This window comes from Geotrypetes seraphini, chromosome 7, assembly GCF_902459505.1.
Source record: "Geotrypetes seraphini chromosome 7, aGeoSer1.1, whole genome shotgun sequence".
Taxonomy (NCBI): Eukaryota; Metazoa; Chordata; class Amphibia; order Gymnophiona; family Dermophiidae; genus Geotrypetes; species Geotrypetes seraphini.
The window spans coordinates 139646441-139669697 of record NC_047090.1 but is presented as its reverse complement, the minus strand read 5'-3'; the positions used below and the strand labels follow the sequence as shown (position 1 = coordinate 139669697).

General features: G+C 43.9%; 1 protein-coding gene across 2 annotated transcripts in view; it reads left to right on the top strand.

The window, feature by feature from the left end:
* Positions 1 to 23257, top strand: part of WDHD1 (WD repeat and HMG-box DNA binding protein 1) — a 140645-nt gene that overhangs the window by 4262 nt on the left and 113126 nt on the right. For both annotated transcript variants that reach the window (XR_004540079.1, XM_033951349.1), the window contains exons 2-3: positions 160 to 320; positions 8138 to 8221. Coding sequence is in view for 1 of the 2 variants with exons in the window: in XM_033951349.1 (XP_033807240.1) it covers positions 8145 to 8221 (77 nt within the window). In the remaining variant the exon portion in view is untranslated. The remainder of the gene's footprint in view (positions 1 to 159; positions 321 to 8137; positions 8222 to 23257) is intronic.

Below are 23257 nucleotides of genomic sequence, written 5' to 3'. Positions count from 1 at the left end.
AACCCGCAACTGCTGCTGCAGTCAATCTTCAAAAGTATCCTAATTTGGCGAGAAATCCGCCCAACTGGTTGTGGCACTTTCACTTGACGTAGTGCGTAGAACGTTTGTTTTGGTGCGCATGCGCAGAGGAAATACATTCCTTTTCACGTTCTTTTTCAGAGCGGTCTTATGAGCCGAAGGCGGAAGCTAGGAAGAAAGAGGCGGGGATTTGTGCTTCGTTAGCGGGAAAATTCAAGAAAAATCTGATTGCTTGGCAACGCTGCTACATTCTCGGGCTGAATTGACGGATTCACTCTCACAAGATCAGCACCAGGCTGCAGGTATCTTTCCGCTGCAATAGTTATTTATCTTTAGCTTTCTGGGATAGTGCAGCGAAGAGTCGTAGAAAAGTTGGTCGGAGCCAGGTCCCGAGTGCTCATTTCTTTCCCGTTAAAAAGTAGAGTAACTTCTGCTAGTTTGGATTTAAATCGCTTTATATTTAAAAGATATGTTTATTAGAGAGTGCAATAAAAATTTGTGTAGTAAAGCAGTGTAACTTGAATGTGTATTATAGGGTTGCTAAATTTTTGATAAAAACCTGTTCCCTTATTCTTTTACATATGAACAGGATGGGCGAAAGTCAAAGCTACAATTTCTGCAAATGGAGGGCTTTTGTTAATTCCCAATAAATGTTTGTGTGATCAAAATGAAATGACCTACTTATATATATTAACTTCATCCTCAGCATTCTTCTGTTTTGATTATTCAAGGTTTTTAGCTTGCTGGCTCATCCACCCAAATTACATTAGCTTGCATAGAGAAATCGCTGATTCCCAGCACTTTCTTCACCATGTTTTGTCTCTCCTTCAGGAACAGACTAGGTCTCCCACCATGTTATTCGTGGTTTCACTATATTCACGATGGTTTTTAATAGAAAACAGCGAATAACATATGAAAAAGTTATTCACGGTCGGTAGCGTACCTAGCATATGTGACACCCGGGGCCCATCATTTTTTGACACCCCCCCAACTGTATGAAAACATGATTTTTAGTAACAATCCACACGTCACACATGAGTGAGTACCTAGGAAAAGGCAGCATCTTACTGTAAGGTTTGTTAGTGGCCCCCACAATGTATGGTTGGTGGGGTCACTTGAGCGGCGCCCTTACGCCAGGTTCAGTTCCCTCACAGATGATTCACCAGGAGTAGAATCAAATATGAAACACAGCCAGAGGTGATTGCATAAAGAATATATTATAGAAATAGGCTTACAGAAAAGTAATATTTATAAGCATTACAATTAAGCATTACAATTAATGAGAGAGCAACGCAGTTTCCCTGCCTTACAGAGTTCAGAGGAAAAGAGAGACATAGAAGCCTGAAGTTCCAGGGAAAGGCAGAGAGAGAGAAAAGGGGGATGGGGTGATGGTCCAAGCTTTGTGTTCCATAGATAAAGAGAAGGATAGACAGAGAGAGAGAGCTCAAGAGAAACAAGAGAGGACCAGAGTGCCAAGAGCCAAGAGGGGGGTGATGCTGCGAGGGGGCTTTTATAGCTTGGAATCCTATTCTGAATATAGAAAACTATTGAGCTTCAATAGAAGTTAAATCTCCCCCTCCTTAGTAAACTTGTGCTAGTCAGCCGAAGAATAGGCTATGGTCAAATGTAATTTCCAGTATGCCTCTGACAATAGTTTCTAATTAACTTTAGTTATCTGTGCACCTGGACCCATTGTCCTAAGCACCCTCTTAATCAGACATTAACACATTTTAGCTAATCATGATTCAATCAGGGCTACTTAAAACAGTCTCCCTGCCCTCAGGGTCTATCTGCATTCACAAGCCAGAATTGGATTGATATAATTTCCCATAGGCCTTCGCTGACATTAGTAATGCCAACTGAAAATGCTGAATGCTAGCGATAGCTATGCTGACACTTACATACTGCCATGAGCAGTACAACATCAATACACCCACTGTAAAACTAAACAAGCCAGACTAGTACAGATCAATCCTGCAGTCAATCGTAACAAAAAACCATGTCTTTCGAACACACAGAACACAGAAAACACCTTCGCCTAGTATGGAATATGTAATCACAAACTAACCCCTCTGTCTTTTATAAAACTGTAGTGTGGATTTTAGCTACGGAGGTAACAGCTCTGATGCTCATAGAATTCTGAGCATCAGAGCTGCTACCACCACGGCTGGTGCTAAAAAACGCTCCACAGTTTTGTAAAAGGGGGGATAAAATAGAAATACATAGACAAAGGTTAAATTGAACTAGCAAGAAGCTGGACTCTTCATACAATGCTCCACAGAAACAGTGACGCATGTCTCCTAAAGCAATAAATAAATAGAAAATTTTTTCTACCTTTGTTTTCTGTGGTTTCTGCTTTCCTCATCTTCTTGTAACTCTCTTCCTTCCATCCACTGTCTGCCGTCTCACTTCCCCTATATGGCATCTTCTCTCCTTCTATGCCCCTTCCAGAAACTGTATGCCTCCCCCTTCCATCTTTCCTTTAACCCCCATTGGTCTGGTATTTCTCTCCTCTCCTTCCCTCTCCCACACCTCTCCTCTGCAATCCCTTTCCCTTTTTCCCTCATTTTCCTTTTCAATTTATTTTCTGCATCTATCTAGATTATGTTCTTACTACCCTCTCATCAATGTCCTTTTTTACTGTCTACCTAAAGCTTGCCACCTCTTTCCCTCACCCCTCCAGTGTTTCCCTAACTCAATTCTTTTCTCCCCATCATGTGCCCTCCTTTTATTTATCCCCTCCTTCCATCATGAACCCTCTTTCTCCAACCCTTTCATCTAGTACCTTCTCCTCTCTCTCTGTCCACTTCCATCCAGCATCTGCTACCCTCTTTCTCTCCTCCCATTTCCTTCATGCATTTGCTTCCCTATCTCTCCCATCTGCACTTCCATTCAGCATAGGCTCCCCACTACCATCCAATGTCTGCCCTTTCTCTCTCCATCCACCTCTCTTCAATCAGCATCTGCCCACTTTCTTTCCCTCCAATGTCCTTCCCCCTTATGTCTCTCCACTTTCTCTGTACATCAATTCCATCAGCACCACCCTTCCCCCTTTCTTTCCCTCCACCACTCATCCTTTCCAGCATTCCTGCTCCCTTCTCTCCCTTCATGCAGCAAGGTCCCGCGATGACTGTAGCTGCCGGCTGCCAGTCCACCCCACTCAGACGTACTTGCTCTGGAGTGGACTCGGCAGCCGCATGCTGGAAGGTCCCGTGATGACTCATCTGCTGGCTCTGCTCCAGAAGAAGTAAGTTACGTCGGAGGGGGTGGACCCAGCAGACGCAGGGAGTTGCGGCAATGTCCCGCAATGACTGCGTCTGCCGGGTCCACCCCCTCCAACGTAACTTACTTCTTCCGGAGCAGAGCCAGCAGACGAGTCGTTGCGGGACCTTCCTGCACCTCAGCGCGGCTGCCCACTCTGCTGCAGAGAAAGTAAGTCAGAGGTAACGTGACCATTTATTTTTTTCATCAAAAGGGGACATCTATTAATTGACTGTGTATCCTTTCTTTCTGCACTCAGGCCCAACAATTGTCCCTTTCTATTCCCTTCCTCCCTCCTCGTGTCCTTAGTGCCCCCAGTGCCTCCTTCCCGTGTCCTTAGAGCCCCCAGTGCATCCGTCCTGTGTCTTTAGTGCCCTCAGTGCCTCCTTCCCATGTCCTTAGTGCTCAAGGATATGCAGGACCACAGGGTAGATGTGGTTCTCAGGAGACTTTTTGAGGCAGTAGCTTTGGGAGTCAAAGCTGCCTTGGTGGCGTTCTTTGTAACTAGTACCTATCTGTCCAGACTGCGCAAGTTGGAGAGCGAGGGAAATGATCCCTCCTCTTTCAAGGATCAAATTAACTCTTGTGATTAAGAAATGCTTTTTCAACTTACGCATGCTTAGGAAGGTCAGACACCTTTTTCATCAACACCATTTTTCCTTCTTGGTTCAGTTGATTATTTTATCTCACCTTGACTATTGTAATGCCCTTTACCTCACCATTACAAAAAACTGTCTTTCTAGACTACAATTGGTCCAGAATACAGCTGCTAGATTAATTTTCGGGAAATGCAAGTTTGATCATGTGACCCCCCACTGCTTTATAATCTCCACTGGCTCCTTGTATATTTTAGAATACAGTTTAAATGTGCCTGTCTCACTTTTAAAATCCTCTGTGGTATTTTTACTCCCTTAGTTCCTTTATCTTGGAACTCTTATAGATTATCTTTTGCAAGGGGTGATCAACAATTCAAGCTGTCCTGTCCATGTAGTAAAGATATTAAAAAAATCAAGACTCGTAGTCAATCTCTGCCTTTTAAGCTTACTCGACTTTGGAATGACCTTCCACTTTGCTTAAGAAGTTCTGGTTCCCTTCCCTTTTTTTCGTAAGTCTCTGAAAACCATTCTGTTTACTAAACATTTTGGAAACTAATCTTTCTTGATAATTCTCTATATGTCCTTATTGGCCTAACTAATCATTGTAAACCGAGTCGAGCTTTCCTGGATTGAAGTCTCGGTATACAAAACTAAGCATTAGATTAGATTAGATCAGGGGTGTCCAACTTATGCGGCCCTGCAAAGTATTTTGTGCGGCCCCGGTCGAGGGCAATGCAGTGTTTTCCTCTGCTGCCCCTGGGTGTTTACCGTCTTGCCGGCTCCCTCCTCTGTTTTACTGCAGCGTTTGCACATTTGTGTGGCCCCAGAAACATTTTTTTCAGTCAATGCGGTCCAGGGAAGCCAAAAAGTTGGACACCCCTGGATTAGATCATTTCTATAGTGCTGAAAAGTGTCCGCAGCCTGTACATTTTAATATTCAATAGACAGTCCCTGCTCAGAATACAATACAATTTTTATTTGTATACTGCTATACCTCTTCAAAGATCACAGCGGTTCACAAACAATAAAGCTTCCGATTAACCCACATTCAAGGCCCTGGTAATAGCGCATAAAAGAATCTACGCCACCACCCCAGCCTACATAGAATCCAAGCTAACCTTGTACACCCCCACCCACCTCCTCCGCTCGGAAATGGAGAAATGCCTATGCATTCCCCCAGAAAGGTCTCTCCTGTCAGAAACTGCCTGTAAATGCTCCTACAGCCACTTCATCCACCAACTCTGAAACCAACTCCACCCGCAAATCAGATTATAGAACTCATTGATGACCTTCCTGAAAGCGGTAAAGACCCTCCTCTTCAACTAAAATTACAACTGCAATCTACCCCTTCGCCCCCCTTAAATTCCCCCTTCCTTCTACCCTCTCTTCTCCATTCTTAACCTGTACTTAAATTGCTGTATAGTCCTTCTACTTAAACTACTGTATAGTCTTTGAACTGTCCAAATGTATTCCACTGTGAATGTTTGCTTGTAGGCTACTGGGAGGATGGGATAGAAATCAAATTAATTAAATAAATAAATACAATCTAATTTGGACAGACAGGACATCTCAGGATTGGGGAGTTTCTGGAAGAAGGAATGATACAATGGGTACAGGTATCTGACAATGAGTGGGAGTTGAATTGAAAGGAACTTCAAAGAAGTAGACTTTTAGCTTGGATTTGAAACTGCTTAAGATGGAGCATGATGTATTGACTCTGGCAGCCTGTTCCAGGCATACGGCGTGGCAAGAAAGAAGGGACGGAGTCTGGGGTTGGTGGTAGAGGTAAAGGATACAGATAAGAGGCACTTATCCAATGAATGAAGTTCGGGGGGGAGAGCTAAGGGGGAGATATATTCAGGGGCTGCAGGGTAAATGCACTTATAAGTCAGTAAGAGGAGTTTGAACTGTATTCGGAAATGGATGGGGAGCCAATGGAGTGACTTAAGGAGGGGGTAATGTGAACTTGGTGGTTCTCATGGAATATGAGTCATGCAGCAGCATTTTGAATGGATTGAAGGGGTGAAAAATGGATGAGCGGAAGATCTGAGAGATATACTTTGCAGTAGTCTAAGCGAGAGGTGATGAAAGCGTGGCTGGGGGTTTGGTATGGATCTCGGAGAGGAGAGGTCAGATTTTGGTAATATTATAGAGGAGGTAGTGACAGGTTTTAATGGTTTGTTGGATTTGAGCAGGAAAGGAGAGAGAGAAGTCAAAGATGACCTAGAGGTTGCGAGCTGATGAGACGAGGAGGAGAGTGTTATCCACAAAAATAGAGAATTGCAGGAGAGGGGAGGTGAGTTTAGGCAGATAGATAAGGAGTTAAGTTTTATCCATATTCAGTTTTAGATGGCGGTGAGACATCCAAGCGGCAATGTTGGACATGCAGGCTGAGATACGGGGCTGAATTCCCGTAGAGATATTGGGTGTGGAGAGGTACTGTAGATCTGTGAGTCATCATCGTAGAGGTGATGTTGAAAACCTTGGGAGGAGATCAGTGCACTGAGAGCTTGGATTTATATGGAGAAGAGGTAAACCGATAGACAGTGGAATGACAGTGGAGGAGGATCCACCATAATATACATTGAAAGTGTGATGGGAGAGATATGAAGAGAACCAGGAGAGAGCAGAACCCTGGAATCCTAGCAAGGAAAGCATGTTGAGGACATGGCTGTAGAGTCGGAGGAAATTTTGGGTATCTGGAGTCAGAGTCAGAAGTACAAAAAACTGAGGAGTCGGAGTCGGAACATTTATCTACCGACTCCATTTTTGAACTTGGCATACCAATCACAAGCGATTCTTTCAGCTATAGCACCCACTATATACACAGCACAAATGTTGCGAGCAGCTTCTGCGGCCTTAGAACCTTGATTAAAAGCAAAAAGAAGGTGGTGTCGATAATGCTCATTTCTCTCAACTTGACATTCCATTTTAACGATCTGAAAATTAACCAGTGCTGTGGAGTCGGAGTCGAGGAGTCGGAAGAAATTTCGGGTACCTGGAGTCGGAGTCTGAAGTACAAAAAACTGAGGAGTCGGAACATTTATTTACCAACTCCACAGCCCTGGTTGAGGAGCAGATGATGATCAACAGTATCAAAGGCAACAGACAGATCGAGAAGGATGAGGATAAAGTAGAGGCCTATGGATTTGGCCAGGAACAGGTCATTAGAGACTTTAGCAAAGGCAGTTTCCATAGAATGGAGAGGGTGATAGCCCGATTGAAGTAGGTCAAGAATATCATGAGAACAAACGAAGTTGAGGCAGCGGCGGTGAACAGCATATATGAGTAAGTTTGGATAGGAATGGGAAGAGGGAGATGGGGCGATAGTTGGAGGGAAATGTGTGGGTCTAGTGAGGATTTTTTGAGGAGAGATGTAACTACGGCATGTTTGAAGACATCAGGAACTGTTGCAGTGGAGAGTGATAGGTTGAGAATGTGACGGATTGGAGGGATGACAGTGGGAGTGATAGCTCTGAGTAGGTGGGTGGGAATTGGATCAGAGGAATGGGTGGTAGATTTGGAGGATGAGAGAAGACAGGCAGTTTCCTCTTCCGAGACTTCAGAAAAGAAGGAAAAGGTGGCAGGAGTTGTTTGAAGGGAAATTGGCAGAGTGGACAGCTGAAGAGGGTGGTTGGGAAGTGACTTTTATCTGGTGTGGATTATGTAGCGGACGCTCTGTGTGACATTTTTACAGGTCCTGGGTAAAGCATCAGCTTATTCCATTTCTGCTCATAGAATGCTCTGGATCAGACAATGGGCAGACGATTCCACCTCTAAAGCTACTTTGGCCAGACTCCCTTTTAAGAGGCAGCTTTTATTTGGTAAGGACCTGGGTGATCTCATGAATAACATGGTGAAATGTCGCCCTAAGACCCTGCCTGATAGTAGACTCAGAACCTCTAGAGGCTCAGGGCGCTCTAATTTTCACGGCTCCAGGCGCTCTTGACAATATTCCAGTTCTGTGATGCAGAGATTCTCACAGGGCTAAAGGCAGAGGGTTCTCCAGTCCATATTCTCCAGTGTGTTTCAAGGTCCATTTTGTTTTTTTGGAGTTCCACCTGATTCTATCCTGAGCCATAGAATCCATAAGAAAACGATGATAGAATAAAACTGGGAGCACTAAGAAGTTTATCACCACAACTCTAGACACCTCCCATTGAATCAGTCGAACATGAAATATATTTTATACCTTTAAAACTGTGCATCCTTTGTGTTGAAGTTCATGAAGAAATTAAAAATCTTATTTTCATAATCTTTAGGGAGAAGATGCCCTCAACAAAGCATTCCATGAGATACGGACACACAGAAGGTCACACAGATGTCTGTTTTGATGATAAAGGAAGGTAAATTGGTGAGAATGGAGGAGTGAGGTTATTATCTTTTTAATGTTTAGGATCAGGGTCTGTCTTGTAGTTATTACTAATGATAAAATGTTAGAATATTTAGATCTGAGGAGGCAGTGGGGATTTTACTGGTGAATTTTATAATGTGAGTATTGTGTTAGAGGCATATATAATATTTTTTAGAGAAAAGAAAAAGCTCAGATGTTTGCACCATTATTTTTTTTTTCTACTTAAATTTTTATTGTTGTTTTCCAGAATAAACATGACAAGAACACAAATTATAGAAAATATGTAAATATAACAAAATGGATCTTGATTTTGTGTTAACTATGTTATAAGAAATATAATGTTTATTCTTTTGGTGTTTTTTCTATGAAAATGGTAGAGATGCCTTTGCTTAGCAGATTGAACATGATATTTGTCAATGGTTTCCAAGTTATTTAAAAATGTGTGTTCTGTCTCATTTCTTAAGGCTGTAAACCTTAAACTGTGGTTAACCATAGAAGTATGTGCAGTTATAAAATGGAAAACTTTTTCTCATAATAGAAGAACCAAAGAACATCCGATGAAGTTATTAGATGGTAAGCTTAAAAAATGCTAATGTGGGGGGCGGAGCCTGGCAAGAACTCTGAGCAGACGCATGGAGTAGAAGCTCCTCCAGAACTACAATACTATTACAGAAAATTGCATACCTTCTGCTGTTAAATCTTGTAGAATTACTCTAAACAGGCTGCAATACTCTTTACTGATGTCCCCGCCAAAAAATACCAAGGGCGAGCAACCTTCCACACCTCAACCTAGTGGGAAAAGGCCTAAACCAGACCCCAGCACGCCTTAAAAGATGGTGCTGTCTAATACAAATTCTCAGCTCGATCTGCTCATATCGGAGGTGAGATCTTTTAAAGAAATTATGTCTGCTCAAGTTGAAGAAATTAAACTAGTGCGGATTGAAATTGAAGCTATAAATGCCCAGTTCTTCGATGCTAGACACCGTATAGATGCGCTGGAAGAGCAAGCTGCATCGACTAAAGAGAAACTTTCCATACTAGATAAACATGAAAAATCGATCTTCAACTTGCAAAGGGAAATCGAGGATCTCTCAAATCGGAGTCGTCGTAATAATATAAGAAGTATCGGCTTACCAGAACAAGCGGAGGGCTCTAGCATTATTGATTTTCTAACTGAATTCTTACCTGGCACTCTGGGCCTGCAAATCAAGGAATCTATTGAGTTTGAACATGCGCATCATGTTCCCTCTCATCCTTCTCCCTCCCAGAAATCTCCGAGGCCGATAGTAGCAAAACTTCTGTGATTTCAACATGTTATAAGGATCGTGGAAGCCGTGAAATCACATCCTCACCTGCTTTATCAAGGGAAAATATTATACATCGTCCCGGATCTAACGAAGTCGACTGCTGCCAAGTGCAAAGAGTTCCTTTCGCTGAGACAAGAGCTGAAATACATTGGAGCAAAATTTGGTCTCATCTATCCTGCTGGGATGTAAGTAACTTATAATAATCGCACCTCCACGTATGTAGATCTAGTGGAACTCAGAAATTTTCTGGACTCAGTTAAAATGCAATGACTTTGTTTATTGGTTGCTGTGTATAATGTTGCAATAGCCTGTTAGATGCCATTTCCATTGCTCTAGGTTTTTCAGCAAGGCAGGGCGCTGACTCTTATGTTTGTTCTGTATGGTAGTGGATGTTCTGTGTTTTCTCTATTGTACGGCTACACCCACAAATTGTATGCTTTGTGTGCTCAACATGCTTCTCCTAGGTGAGAGCTGGCTGGGCACTACTAATCTTTGTTTTTCTCTCTACAGGTTACTTTTCCTCTATTCTTTTGTTTCTCTTCTCAGTAGTTTTCTTATCTTTCCTATTCTATGCTTTTGATGAGACTGAGGCTTTCCTATCTTGGTATCTATATATGATGGCAGGTCAAATGCGCGCAGACAAGTGAGCGCAAGATAACTGCGCCAAGACACATGAGCACAGACAAGTGAGCGCGAAGACAAGTGAGCGCAAAATAACTGCGCCAAGACACATGAGCACAGACAAGTGAGCGCAAAGACAAGTGAGCAAGATAACTGCGCCAAGAACGTGCTCAGAACAGCCCGCCTTCATTTCGCTAGCCTCTTTAATTCGTTATGTACGCTCCTTTTTTACATGCTTGGAACAGCCCTCCCTCCCTTCGCTAGCATCTTTGTGATTGGTTACGTTTGCTCCTTTTATACTTGTTCAGAACAGTCCACCTTCCTTTCGCTGCCTGATTGTGTCTGTTATAGGTCTGATCTAGAACTTGCTCTATAACGTATTTCTCTTGCGCGGATTTCACTCGCCATTGGTGAGAGCATCGCCTTTGGTGAGAGCGACACAACTTCCAAATTTCTTCATTTGCAAGGTATGTATATATTTTCATTTGCTAACTTTTTATATAAGATGTGCGCAAAAGAATCGCTAGATAAGTGAGGGTATAGTGTAGCTCAAATTTCGCTCAAAGTTTCGGTAGGCTGCTGTAGAAAAGCGCTAATGAAACCCTGAACACACGCTTATTTATATGTAATAATGGAACTTTTTTAACGTTGAAAGCTATATAAGATGTGTAGCAACGATAGGTCGCAGATCAAATTTTCGACGTTAGTGCATAATTTCATTTCCCTTGGGGTGCTTGTAAGATGCGCACTACTGAATTGAGCTGTAGAAAAGTGCAGATCTAGGAGGGGCAAGGGGGAAGAGAGGAGGAAATGTGGAAGGGGAAGGGAGGAGTTTTTTTTTTTTCTTTTTTTGTATTTTTTCTAGGAGGGAAAAGAAAAGGGGGAAGAGGGGAGGGAATTGCAATAAACAATAATATAATAATAATAAATTGTATGGTTTCATGAGTGAACTGCCATAGTGATGGAAGTAATAACTTCACAACGTGGGCTAGAGCACTGGGTTCATGAATGACATCGTTATCGTCGTGATCGAGTTATGGCAGACGGTTCCACATCCTGGAGGTGTGTGCATCGTGACTGTAGGCAGAAGAAAAAGGCACATGGATAGATCTTCTGTCGAGATAATGGCGCATGTGCATGCACCAACAATGCCAGAATAGCTGCTGAAAGAATGATGGGAGAAGTATGTGAAAGGGCTGTGACCACAGTTGAAAAGCCCCGACAGATCATTCTGGAGACAACAGCAGGTTCCACGTTAGAAGCATCTACTTTTTTGCCTGCATACTCATCCATGCAGAGAACAATCAATCGAAAAAGAAAAGCAGAGGACATCTAGCAATGGGTAATCCCAGGTCACTAAGAGAGATCCAAGTTCCTGAGCAGCTGTAAAAATGATGAAAGACGCATTTTCATTTTCACAACCCAAGCCAATCTTGAGGTGTTGGAGCAATATGGCCATTGGTTCATGGATGGGACATTTAAAGTTGCCCCCCATTTGTTTGTACAAGTGTTTACCATCCATGCATTTGTAGACAATCGTGCACTTCCCATGGTGTATGTGTTGTTGAATAGTAAAACGGAGGAGAACTATGAATGTGTGCTAAGAAAACTGGTAGAAACCAAAAACACGTTGGCACCACTGATTATTCTGATGGACTTCGAGAGAGTAAGTCTGCAAGGCTCACTTGCCTTGCGCTCACTAGTCTGCGCACGTTTGTCCGCGGGCTTATGTCTTGCGCGCATTTGACTATGAACCTATATATATATATATACCTTCTATCCCATGGCTGAGCTACATATCATTTCTTATAATGTAAATGGTTTAAATCACCCAATCAAACGCACTAACATAGCTACTTATCTCAAAGTCAAAAGCCCAGATATTATCTTTTTGCAAGAGACTCACTTGCTCTTTACTGCAGCTCAAAAATTATTTATATCTGGCTATTCCAATCACATTTTCTCTCCAGAAACTATTAAGAAAAAGAATGGAGTATCTGTTCTCTTTAAAAACAACTTACCAATTTCTACTCTCTCCCATAGAACAGATTCAGAAGGCAGATGGTGTCTAGCACATGCTGTGTTGAATTCCACTGAATTTATACTCTTAAATATATATGGCCCAATACATGATCATCTGGAATTTTTCAGAAATCTACAGAATGTCCTACTTGAATATGCCAATCACTCTATAATTGCTGGAGGAGATTTCAATCAGACTCTTGACCTTCTTTTAGATAGATCCTCCTCCTGTAAACCTTCCAAATCCCATATAGAGGTACACAATCTTATACAACATAATTTTTCCCTGATTGACCCATGGAGGCTATTAAATCCGAAAGGGAAGGATTTCACTCATTTTTCCCCACCTCACTCCACATACTCACAAATTGATTTTTTTCCCAATTTCCTCTAAACTACCTCAATCCTTAATGAATGTTGTTATTCATCCTATCACTCTCACGGATCACTCCTCTATTTCCCTACTTCTCAGGAACCTAATGTTACAAAATCATATTTCTGGAGATTGAATAATCGATTGATAGCGAATGCAGATAATGTGGCTAAACTTAAGGATTTTACAGATGAATTCTTTCTGATAAATTCAAAAGATCATAAAGTTGCTCTGTCTGCTATCTGGGAGGCATATAAAGCTATACTGAGGGGATAGCTGATTAAGCTTTCGGCCTGGAAAACTAAATTATACCTTCAAAAAGAAAAATCTCTAGAACAAACTATTAAACAATTAGAGACACAACACATGATTAATCCTACCCAACATTCGGATACTTATCATCAACTCTTAAAACTCAAATATGAATAATTCCCTTCTTTCTGTTAAGGCTCGACAAGATTTATTTATCCATGCATTTGGTCACTACATGGGAGACAATGTCATGGGGAAATCCCTTGCAAACTATCTTAGAGCTAAACGGAAAAAGTTCAATATCTCCTCTATTCAGAGTGATGCTGGTCAAATGGTAACAAATCAATCCCTGATCTCATCTCAATTTGAACAGTTCTGTTCTAAGCTCTACCAGTCTGAATCTCATTCATTGAATTCTGATATTGATGCTTATCTAAGTCATATCACAAATCCTCAATTACATGACAACCTTAAGCAAGAGTTAGAATCTCCGATTTTGATTCCAGAAATATTATCTGCTATATCCATTCTTAACACATAATAAAGCTCCTGGTCTGTATGGACTTACCCCTGAGTTTTTCAAAACTTTCAATACACAGCTGGCTCCCCATTTCTTAACATACTATAACTACCTACATCAGAACCCAGGTAAACAATATAATTTTGCCAAAGCAACAATCATTTTCCCAAACCTGACAAAGATCCCACTCTCATTAAAAATTATAGGCCAATTTCCTTACTCAATTTGGATTACAAAAATTATTTCCCTAAGATTGAACAAAGTTATTAGCTTATTGATTCACAAAGATCAAGTGGGCTTTATTAAGAATAGATACATAGGAGATAATTTAAGACTATTTCATCACAATACTCTTGCCAAGACCTCCGTGGAACCCGTAGTGGGATTGGCAATTGACGTAGAAAAAGCTTTCGGTAGAGTTGAATGGCCCTGCTACGGGTTCTGAGATGGTTTAATTTCAGGGAGAATTTTATAAAATGGATTGAAACATTATACTGTAAACTGATGTCTAAAATGTTGATTAACAATTCTCTATCAAATTCTTTTCCCCTAATTAGAGGTACCCGTTAAGGATGTCCTCTCACCCTTATTATTCAATGTAGCCCTCGAACCCTTTATATCCTCCATATGACAGTGCTCCCAACTCCAAGGTATTCCTGTAGAATCCAGACAAATTAAATTGGCCGCTTACGCAGATGATGTCCTCTTGTTTGTAGGCAATCTTCAACACTCCTTATCGGCCCTCATTGACTTGGTCGAGACATATTCTTCCCACTCGGGATGCTCAGTTAATTGGGAAAAATCTGAAATATTCCCTTTAAACTATCTCGTTTTTTTCTCTGATGTTGCTCAATTTAAATTTAAATGGTCCTCCACGGCTATTAGATATGTAGGTATTCTAATTCAAAAAGACTCTTCGCATATTATGGAACTTGACATCTCTAGAATCAAAGGCCAGCAGCGTGTTAGATTTCAAGAGGAAATGGGATATTCATGTGGGATCTCTAGGAGAGTAAGAATCAGGGGGTGGGTCACTGGTGTGGGCAGACTCGATGGGCTGTGGCCCTTTTCTGCCGTCAATTTCTATGTTTCTATGTTTCTAAAGTGCTTGTCACACAGGTCACAACTAGATGCCCCCCCCCCCCCCTACTTATCATGGTGGGGCAGAGTCTCATCAGTTAAAATATATGTACTCTCTATGCTACCCTCCATCTGCAGTGCCTCTGTATATACTTGGCTTGGACAAACTATTTCGAAGTTTATTTGGAGCAATAAAAAACCTAGAATTTCTATGTCCATATTACAAGCTGCTAAGGGGAATGGAGGAGTGAACCTATCTGATTTTTATTTTTATCATTTGGCTTCCCTAATTAAATATGGAGCTCACTGGACACTAACTCAATTTCCACAAAACTCACCTACTTGGTTGGAGGTTGAGAGATTTATTAGCTTTCCTCTCCCTTTACAATCCCTCGTCACTAGATACATCCCCCAAAGCTTACTCCCTTTTGAATGCAACACAGCAAGCACTTCGCTTTTTGAATAAATCAGCTGACATCTCTATATACAATTTACCTACTATGTCTATATGTGCAACCTGATACTTAGGAAGGGTAAGCCCTTTATGTGGAAAAAATGGCAAACTGCAGGGCTTTGGCATGTACAACAATTATTTCTCAATGATAACTTGATACCTTTTGAATCATTATGTATTACTTATCCAGACATTTGTCACTCCCTTTCTCAGTAGCGAACTTTAACTTTAACATCTGCCATCGCTGACATTAAATTATGTTTTTTCCCTCCTGCATCTCTTTCAACCCTTGATACTTGGTGTGATTTAACCATTGTTCAAGGGAAGGCTATCTCCTTTATTTACCGTATCCTAAGAGATACTCATTATAACTTGGCATCTGATTTTCCACAACAATGGATGAAAATTTTCTGATACTACTTATGATGTTGATTGGAACAGATTTTGGACCAAAACTTCGACCGACTGCGATGTGTTGGCACTGCAATTCAGAGGATAGCACATTAGCTAATATTCTTTTTCACTGCTCCTGCAAGAAACCCTTCTGGATCCAAATCTGGAAAACTATATAAGGGCTATTGTCAACTGCCCTACGGATGTCTCATATGAGCTGATTATTCTCCGGTCCCAACACCCATCTCTTGTGGAATCAAACTGCCCACTCAAACTGATTGACTTCCTGCTTGCTATTGGGATTCTACAAATTCTAAAGAATTGAAAATCTGCTCAATAATTGAATTACACATTCTGGTGGAATTCGGTTTGCCTTTACAAAAGCTATGAACAAACTGCCAATCTAAAAGGAGATTCCTTTTCTTCTATACCCCACTCTCGCTCACCCTGGGCTTATTTAGATCAATATGTACAGGAAAATCTCACCCACGCTTCATAACTGATTATTGTACATTTTCTCTTCTTCTTATTCCTGACATTATCTTTTGATTTTCCGCTGAGTTTTATTGTTTTGATATTATTCTGTTAGAGAGTACTTGTTGCTGCTCGTCTTATTTTACTGAATTGTCGATGTGTTTTTTTGTTTGTTGTATTTTTTCAAAATTCAATAAAAATAATTGGAAAAAAAAAAGCTAATATAGCATTTAGCCTCAGAATTCATTGCCATAGAATGTTGTGAAGGTAAAATAAAGGTAAAATGATTTAACTGGGTTCAGAAAAGGGTTAAACAAATTTATGGTGTATCAATCACAGGTTCTTAAAATAATTCAGAGATGTTATCTCAAGTGGATCCTTAAACATGACTGCTAGACCTGGCAGGGTTTGTCAGCAAATAAGACATAGGCTATTCTACACATATTTATGTAGATTTATATCCCGTCCTCCCATAAGAGCTCAGAACGGGTTACATTCACAGAGCTAAATCTACTTTACATGAATTGTAGCTACCCTCACTGTCCCAAACAGGCTCACAACTAAAATGCCTAAGAGAAAAACATCAATTAGATAAAGATAAGAGGAAAGAAGGAAGAAGACCCCCCCCGAGAAACTTAAAACATTGTTAACAAGGAACCCAGAAGAGGAATGAAGTAATATAGGTAGAGTAATAAATGCAACAAAATAAATATTAATACAATATCAAGCAGAAATTAAAATAAATAAAAATAAAAGAAGTAAAACGGAGAGCAGAAATTAAACAAGCTGGAGAAAATAAAACAAAATAAATTAAGAATTCTAGACTGTTGGGGTCACTTGATGGCCGGCACCTGATCGGACGCCTGAACACGGAGCTCCGTCCTCCCTGCACCATTCGGCTCCTCTAACGCCTGCTGCCGCCAATATTTTTTTGATCGTTTCGGCTCCCGCACTTCCGGGTTCGCTCCCGCTGGGCTGGGGAGCGTCTGGTGCGTGCATCACGGTGGCGGCGCGGGGGATGCCGACACGAGCCCCGAAGGCCCCAAGAAACAGCGTGGCACCGGCTCTCAAAATGGCGGGGAAGCAAACGGAGGCTCCAGTGGACCACACCTCGGATGAGGTGCTACAAGTATCCATGCGGAACCTCTCTCAGCTTTTAGATGACAAACTGGCCAAGCTGCACGCTGCCTTGGATGAAATTAAAGATGTGCTGGCTGGCCATGCGGCGCAGATCCATCAGGTGGAGGAACGGGTCTCGGCCCAGGAGGACAGAGCGGTGGTCGCCGATGGCAGGCTTGACTCCTTGGAGACTCGAGTGTGCCAACTGCTCGAGAGAGTGGAGGACCAGGAGAATAGGGCCCGCAGAAAGAACCTCCGTCTGATAGGGCTCCCAGAGTCAGTTAAAGATTCTGAGCTTCTCCACGTGATGGAAGGATGGCTGCCGAAGGAGCTGGGCCTGGCGGAGCAGGCTGGCCCGGTGGTGGTAGAGCGGGTCCATCGTGTTGGTCAGCGTCACGATGGAGACGGACCGGGCTGTCCGACGCCGGTGCTGGCCAGATTCCATAATTATGCCATCAAAGCACGCCTGTTGGACCTATTCAAGAAAAATAGATCTCTGTCCTATGAAGGGGCTAAGATTATGCTATTTCAAGATTTCTCCACCAAAGTTGCGGAGCAGCGTAGGGCTCTTACGCCGTATTGTTCGCAGTTGGTCACAAGGGGAATAAGATTTGCATTTCTTTACCCCGCTAAGGTGAGACTAACTCATGAAAATCGGACTTTCACCATGAGCACGGCGGATGAGCTGAAAAAGTTCCTCGAGAAGCTGCCGGTGCCTCAGGAGCGCTGATGGGCGTCTGTCGTGTGATTTCTGGTGGTGTTTCTTCTGTCGAGCCGTTTTGGTCATCCGACAGTGTGGTGCTGACTCTGCCTTGATCACTGCTGATGGGTGGCCTATGTTTTGCTGCCGCCTGTGAGACCTGCTTGCGTGGCACGACTCCAGTCTACCCAGTCTCCTTGAGCTATTGGAAGCCACATCGCCTTGTCATCCATCGGAGGAGGGGGACCTGCGCTACAGGGACTTCTGGCCTCTGGACACTTGGTTTGAGATTATGTTGAGTGCCGGTTTGAGAGATTGCCAGTTTATTGTTGTTTATGCAGCTCTCTTTGCACTGTTTTGATATGTTTTCACATACCTGGGTGTTTTAGCCCTCTAGAGTTTGTGTGGGGGTTCTCACTTTAGTTTTATGTCGGGGAGCTGGGTGGTGGATGGGGGGACGAGAGTATTCGTGTGAGAAGGGAGTGGGGAATGGAGGTAGTGCTGGGGTTTTGGATGTGTGTGTGGGGATTGTTTGGTGTACGAATGGTTGCGATGAGTGGGGGGACTTGGGGTAGGGTTGAGGGGATAAGAGCCGTTGGGATTAGGGTGGGAGGGGGGTTTTGGTGGGGCAGGGGTGGGGGGGATGCACCTGGGGTCTCTGATCGGTACTGTAATGATAATTCAGTGGGTGGCGTGCCGGTTTGGCTGGGAGGCCGGCGCTGCTGCTCCACAGACTTGTTGTCTCTGGGGGGAATTACTTCTTACCAACTGCTATTGTGGGTTCTGTTAAGATTGCCAGCTTCAATATAGATGGCTTGCACTCCCCAGTGAAGCGCAGCAAATTACTTCAATACTGTAAGAAATTAAAAGTAGATGTTTTAATGCTTCAGGAGACTCACCTCAGCGTGACAGAACATGTTAAACTGAAGAGGGATTGGGTAGGGGAAGTAGTTTTTGCTTCATATAACTCCAGACAGCGAGGTGTTGCTCTCCTCTTTCATAAAAAGCATCCTTGTACTATGCACAAAGTAATACAGGACCCTGAGGGACGATATGTGATCTGGGCAGGAGTTTTCTTGGGGAAGAAATGTGTTTTGCTCTCTTTATGCACCTAATGTATACTCTCATAGATTTTTTTCTGTATTAGTAGCGGTTTTGACGCCTTTTTCTGAATACCAATTGGTACTAGGTGGGGACTTTAACATCACTGCAGACCCACTTGTTGATTGCAAGCCGCCTAAGCCTCGATTGAAAGGAGGTGATCACAAGGGGGTGAACTTTGTGCTACACCAACTGGGTCTGATTGATGTCTGGCGCACACTGCATCCTACTGAATCTGACTTCACTTTTCACTCAAGTGCATGATGTTCATAGTCGCTTGGACTACCTGCTGGTGGCTCCTTCTCTGCTGGCGGGTATTCCACAGGTGGTGATTGAAGATGGTGTTTTGTCAGATCACCACTTGGTCTGGCTGGAGCTTATTGATAGGCCGGGGTCCCAGGGGTCGACTACTAGTTGGCGTATGAATCCCACGTTATATGAAGATGATGAGTTTAAGGATTTCCTGGAACAACAATGGGATTTCTTTGTGAACGAAAACCCTGCTTCTGATGTATCAGAGGTGGTGTTTTGGGAGGCGAGCAAGACGGTCTTGCGTGGTAAAATTATTGAGTATACTACCCGCAAGCGCAGAGCCCAAGATAAGACTCTGTTGGACTTAACACAGCGTCTGGCCGCGCTGCGTGGGAGTTTACATGCTCCGGGTGCTACGACAGCTCGATCTCAATATTTTGACCTACGTAGGCAAATTAATGATTTGTTGGCAGAAAGAGCCTTTAGAGATATCAGATTGTATAAATATCGCCTCCATCGCTGGGGTAACAAAGCGGGGAAACTGCTTGCATCTTTGGTTACCTCAAGGGCTCCGAAGCGCATTATTTCAAGGATTCAGGCGCCTGATGGTAGTGAGGTAACTGCCCAAACTGGAATACAGCAGAGCTTTATTAACTACTATAGGGCGCTATATGACAGGGGGACCTGTGTCACAGGACAGAGGACGACTTTCTTTCAAGACCTACAGCTCCCGTCCCTGGGACATGAGCAGCGAGAGGTGTTAAATGCCCCGGTGCGAGGGTTGGAAATTCAACAAGCTATTCGGGCCTTAAAATTGGCTAAAGCCCCTGGACCTGAAGGACTGGGTTCTGAATATTACAAGTTGTTGGGGGTACGAGTGGTGGGCCCATTTCAAGCCCTATGTGGGGCTCTTAGCAGAGGTGAATTGCCTCCGCATAGACTGACCCACGCCAATATTGTGGTTCTACCGAAACCGGGTTGAGCGGAAGATCAGCTGGGATCCTATAGACCTATTTCTCTGCTCAATCAAGATATCAAGTTGTTTGCTGCTATTATGGCGGCTCGCCTGGGTCGGGTTTTGCCCAATTTAATTCATTCGGACCAGGCAGGTTTTGTGCCGGGCCGCTATTCGTCTGCTAATGTGCTGAGGGCGCTTTCGGGGCTTCAGAATCCTGGACTTGTTGGGCAACACCCGGGACAGCAGAACGCTCTTATAGTTAGTTTAGACGCGGAAAAAGCGTTCGATAAAGTGTTGTGGGATTATCTTTTTTGGGTTCTTCCTCAGTTCGGGATTATGGGGAGCTTTTTGACTGGGATTCGATCATTATACGCTCATCCTACGGCCCAAATCCTGATTAATGGGGAGCTTACCTCTTCTTTTGAACTCGAGAGGGGGACGCGCCAGGGCTGTCCCCTCTCCCCGATGCTTTTTGTCTTGGCTCTAGAGCCTCTTGCGGCTAAGCTCCGTCAGAGCACCGACTTGCGTGGTATTTGGTTGGGTTCCCAGGAATTTAAAATTAATTTGTTTGCGGATGACATGCTCATCTTTCTGGGAGATGCTGCAGAGGGGGTTCCTCGATTAATAGACCTTATACAGAGATTTGGAGCCTTTTCTGGGTTGCGAATTAACTTTGATAAGTCAGAGGCTCTGGCGGTCCGCCCACCGTGTACTCTATGGCATGATCCTTCCTTTCCATTGCAATGGTCTAAGAATGTACCAGAACGGAGCACCAAACAATAACTACGCATCTGCAGGTACGCAAACATAGACCCTGCGGTCCAATCCCAGCGGTCCCGACATGCCAGAAAAGAGGGAACCGATCCCGACCCCACTTCAGCAACCTGCCCCACAAAACGACACCCAGACGTCCGAACAGAGGCAAAAAATGTATGTAACGAACCAGCAGGAAACTTAGGGTTACCCACCAATTCCGTAAAAGGCGAAGGACCCACCGCGCCCCCCAGGGAAGACCGCCACCAGCACCAGGCCATTCGTAAGGGTCGAAGCATAGGAGGGCAGGGTCCCGCCCCATGCCACAGGAGGTTAAAAACTGACACCGGAGCTGACAAAATGTACCAGAATCCAACCGGGGCAAACCTGGCAACTCCCGTATATAATTCATGCACCCATCACAACAAAGCAGCAACATTACAAAGACGCAAATCGGGCAAGTTCACACCTCTGTGCTCGCGCCCCCTAATCAGTTTGTTGTAGCCAAATATCTGAGAATATATCTGCATGCAGATCCGGGGGTGGTCTATCGGAAGAACGTACTTGATAAATTTGATGCAGTCCGAGCTCTGTGTAAGAAATGGATGGAGTTTCCCCTTTCGTTCCTGGGACATGTTGCCCTTATTAAAATGGTCCTCTTGCCGAAGCTCCTGTATCCACTACAAATGGTGCCCATTTGGATCAAACAGAAAGATGTTCAGGCCTATAGGGGGATCGTTTCGTCCTTTATATGGCGCTCCCACCGGGTGAAAATTGGCTACAACAAACTGATTAGGGGGCGCGAGCACGGAGGTGTGAACTTGCCCGATTTGCGTCTTTATAATGTTGCTGCTTTGTTGCGATGGGTGCATGAATTATATACGGGAGTTGCCAGGTTTGCCCCGGTTGGATTCTGGTACATTTTGTCAGCTCCGGTGTCAGTTTTTAACCTCCTGTGGCATGGGGCGGGACCCTGCCCTCCTATGCTTCGACCCTTACGAATGGCCTGGTGCTGGTGGCGGTCTTCCCTGGGGGGCGCGGTGGGTCCTTCGCCTTTTACGGAATTGGTGGGTAACCCTAAGTTTCCTGCTGGTTCGTTACATGCATTTTTTGCCTCTGTTCGGACGTCTGGGTGTCGTTTTGTGGGGCAGGTTGCTGAAGTGGGGTCGGGATCAGTTCCCTCTTTTCTGGCATGTCGGGACCGCTGGGATTGGACCGCAGGGTCTATGTTTGCTTACCTGCAGATGCGTAGTTATTGTTTGGTGCTCCGTTCGCCGGAGGGCAGCTTGCCCACCTTCACTTCCTTGGATCAACAGTTTTTGTCAGCCCCATCTGAATTTAACACGCTCTCGGAGTGGTATAAAGTGGGGAGGGAATGACGGTCTGATAGGTTTCTTGATGCTATGGCAACGGATTGGACCTCAGCTTTGGGAGAGCAGGTCACTGCTGATGAATTAGTTCTGTGCTTTCGGGAATGTGCTTCTGCCTCCCCTAATGTGAGTTTGCGGGAAGTACATCTGCAGATTCTGCACCAATCTTATTTAACGAGATGTAAGGGACGAACGATGGGGCTCTGGCCTGATGACTGCTGCCCCCGTTGTCCGGCTCGTCGGGACACCTTGGTACATCACTTTTTGGAGTGTTCACATGTAGGGCCCCTGTGGATTTTTGTGCTTCGGGAGCTGGAGAAAGTTATAGGATTATCTATAGACTGGTCTTATAAGACGTTGCTGTTGGGTGTCACAGGTCCCCTGGTGGAAGCGGGTGTTAGCGATTCTGGAAGGCGCTTTCTTTTAGTGGCCTTAGGAATCACAAAGAAACTAATTCTTCGCCATTGGATTGGTATCACGCGGCCAACAGTGCAACAGTGGCGGGCTAATATGTCTCTGGTGGCTGGGTGGGAGTGGCAGCACCGCCGGGGGGCTGCGAGCTGGAAATCTAGGACCTATTTGGATTATTGGAGTTCCTTTTAGGGCTGGTTAGAGATCATGGGTGCACAGGGTGGGGGGGAGGGGCTGGAGGGGAGGGTTTCATTCAAAAATTGGATCTGCATGGGAGATGATATGTTGTGGATTTATCTACATTTGCTTATTCTTTACCTGCATCCTTGATTATTGTATTTGATGACTTTCTTGTATGGTCATAATTTGTATTTTCTCGTATGCATTGATCCTTTAATAAACATATTTTAAAAAAAAAGAATTCTAGACTGTTTATAGATCCAGGTTTCATTCTGGTACAATAGAGCATCGCATCCGCCTCATCTTTGCCATCTTCAACCATGGAAGGCCGGCAGAGCAAGGAAGGATCCAAGGTAGAAAAGCAGGAAGGATAAACCCTCTGGAACTCCAACGCAAGCCATCAATATGTGTAACCATCAAGCCAAACTCCCTGCAGCCATTGAAGGAGGAAACACCAGGCAAGGCCATTGATGAGCCCGCAGACCCAATACAGCAGTTATATTCAAAATGAGGGTTTGTTTGAGAATTAGCGATCCCTCTGTTGATAACAATCAATCTCTCTGACTCCAGACCAATGAGCCCACCACAGGAGCAAGAAGATCACAAGTTCTACCTCAGCTGGAAGGGCAGGGCCTGATGCTGCACCGCCAAATAAAACTGCCACCAGCAACAGAAGAGGGGTACCAGC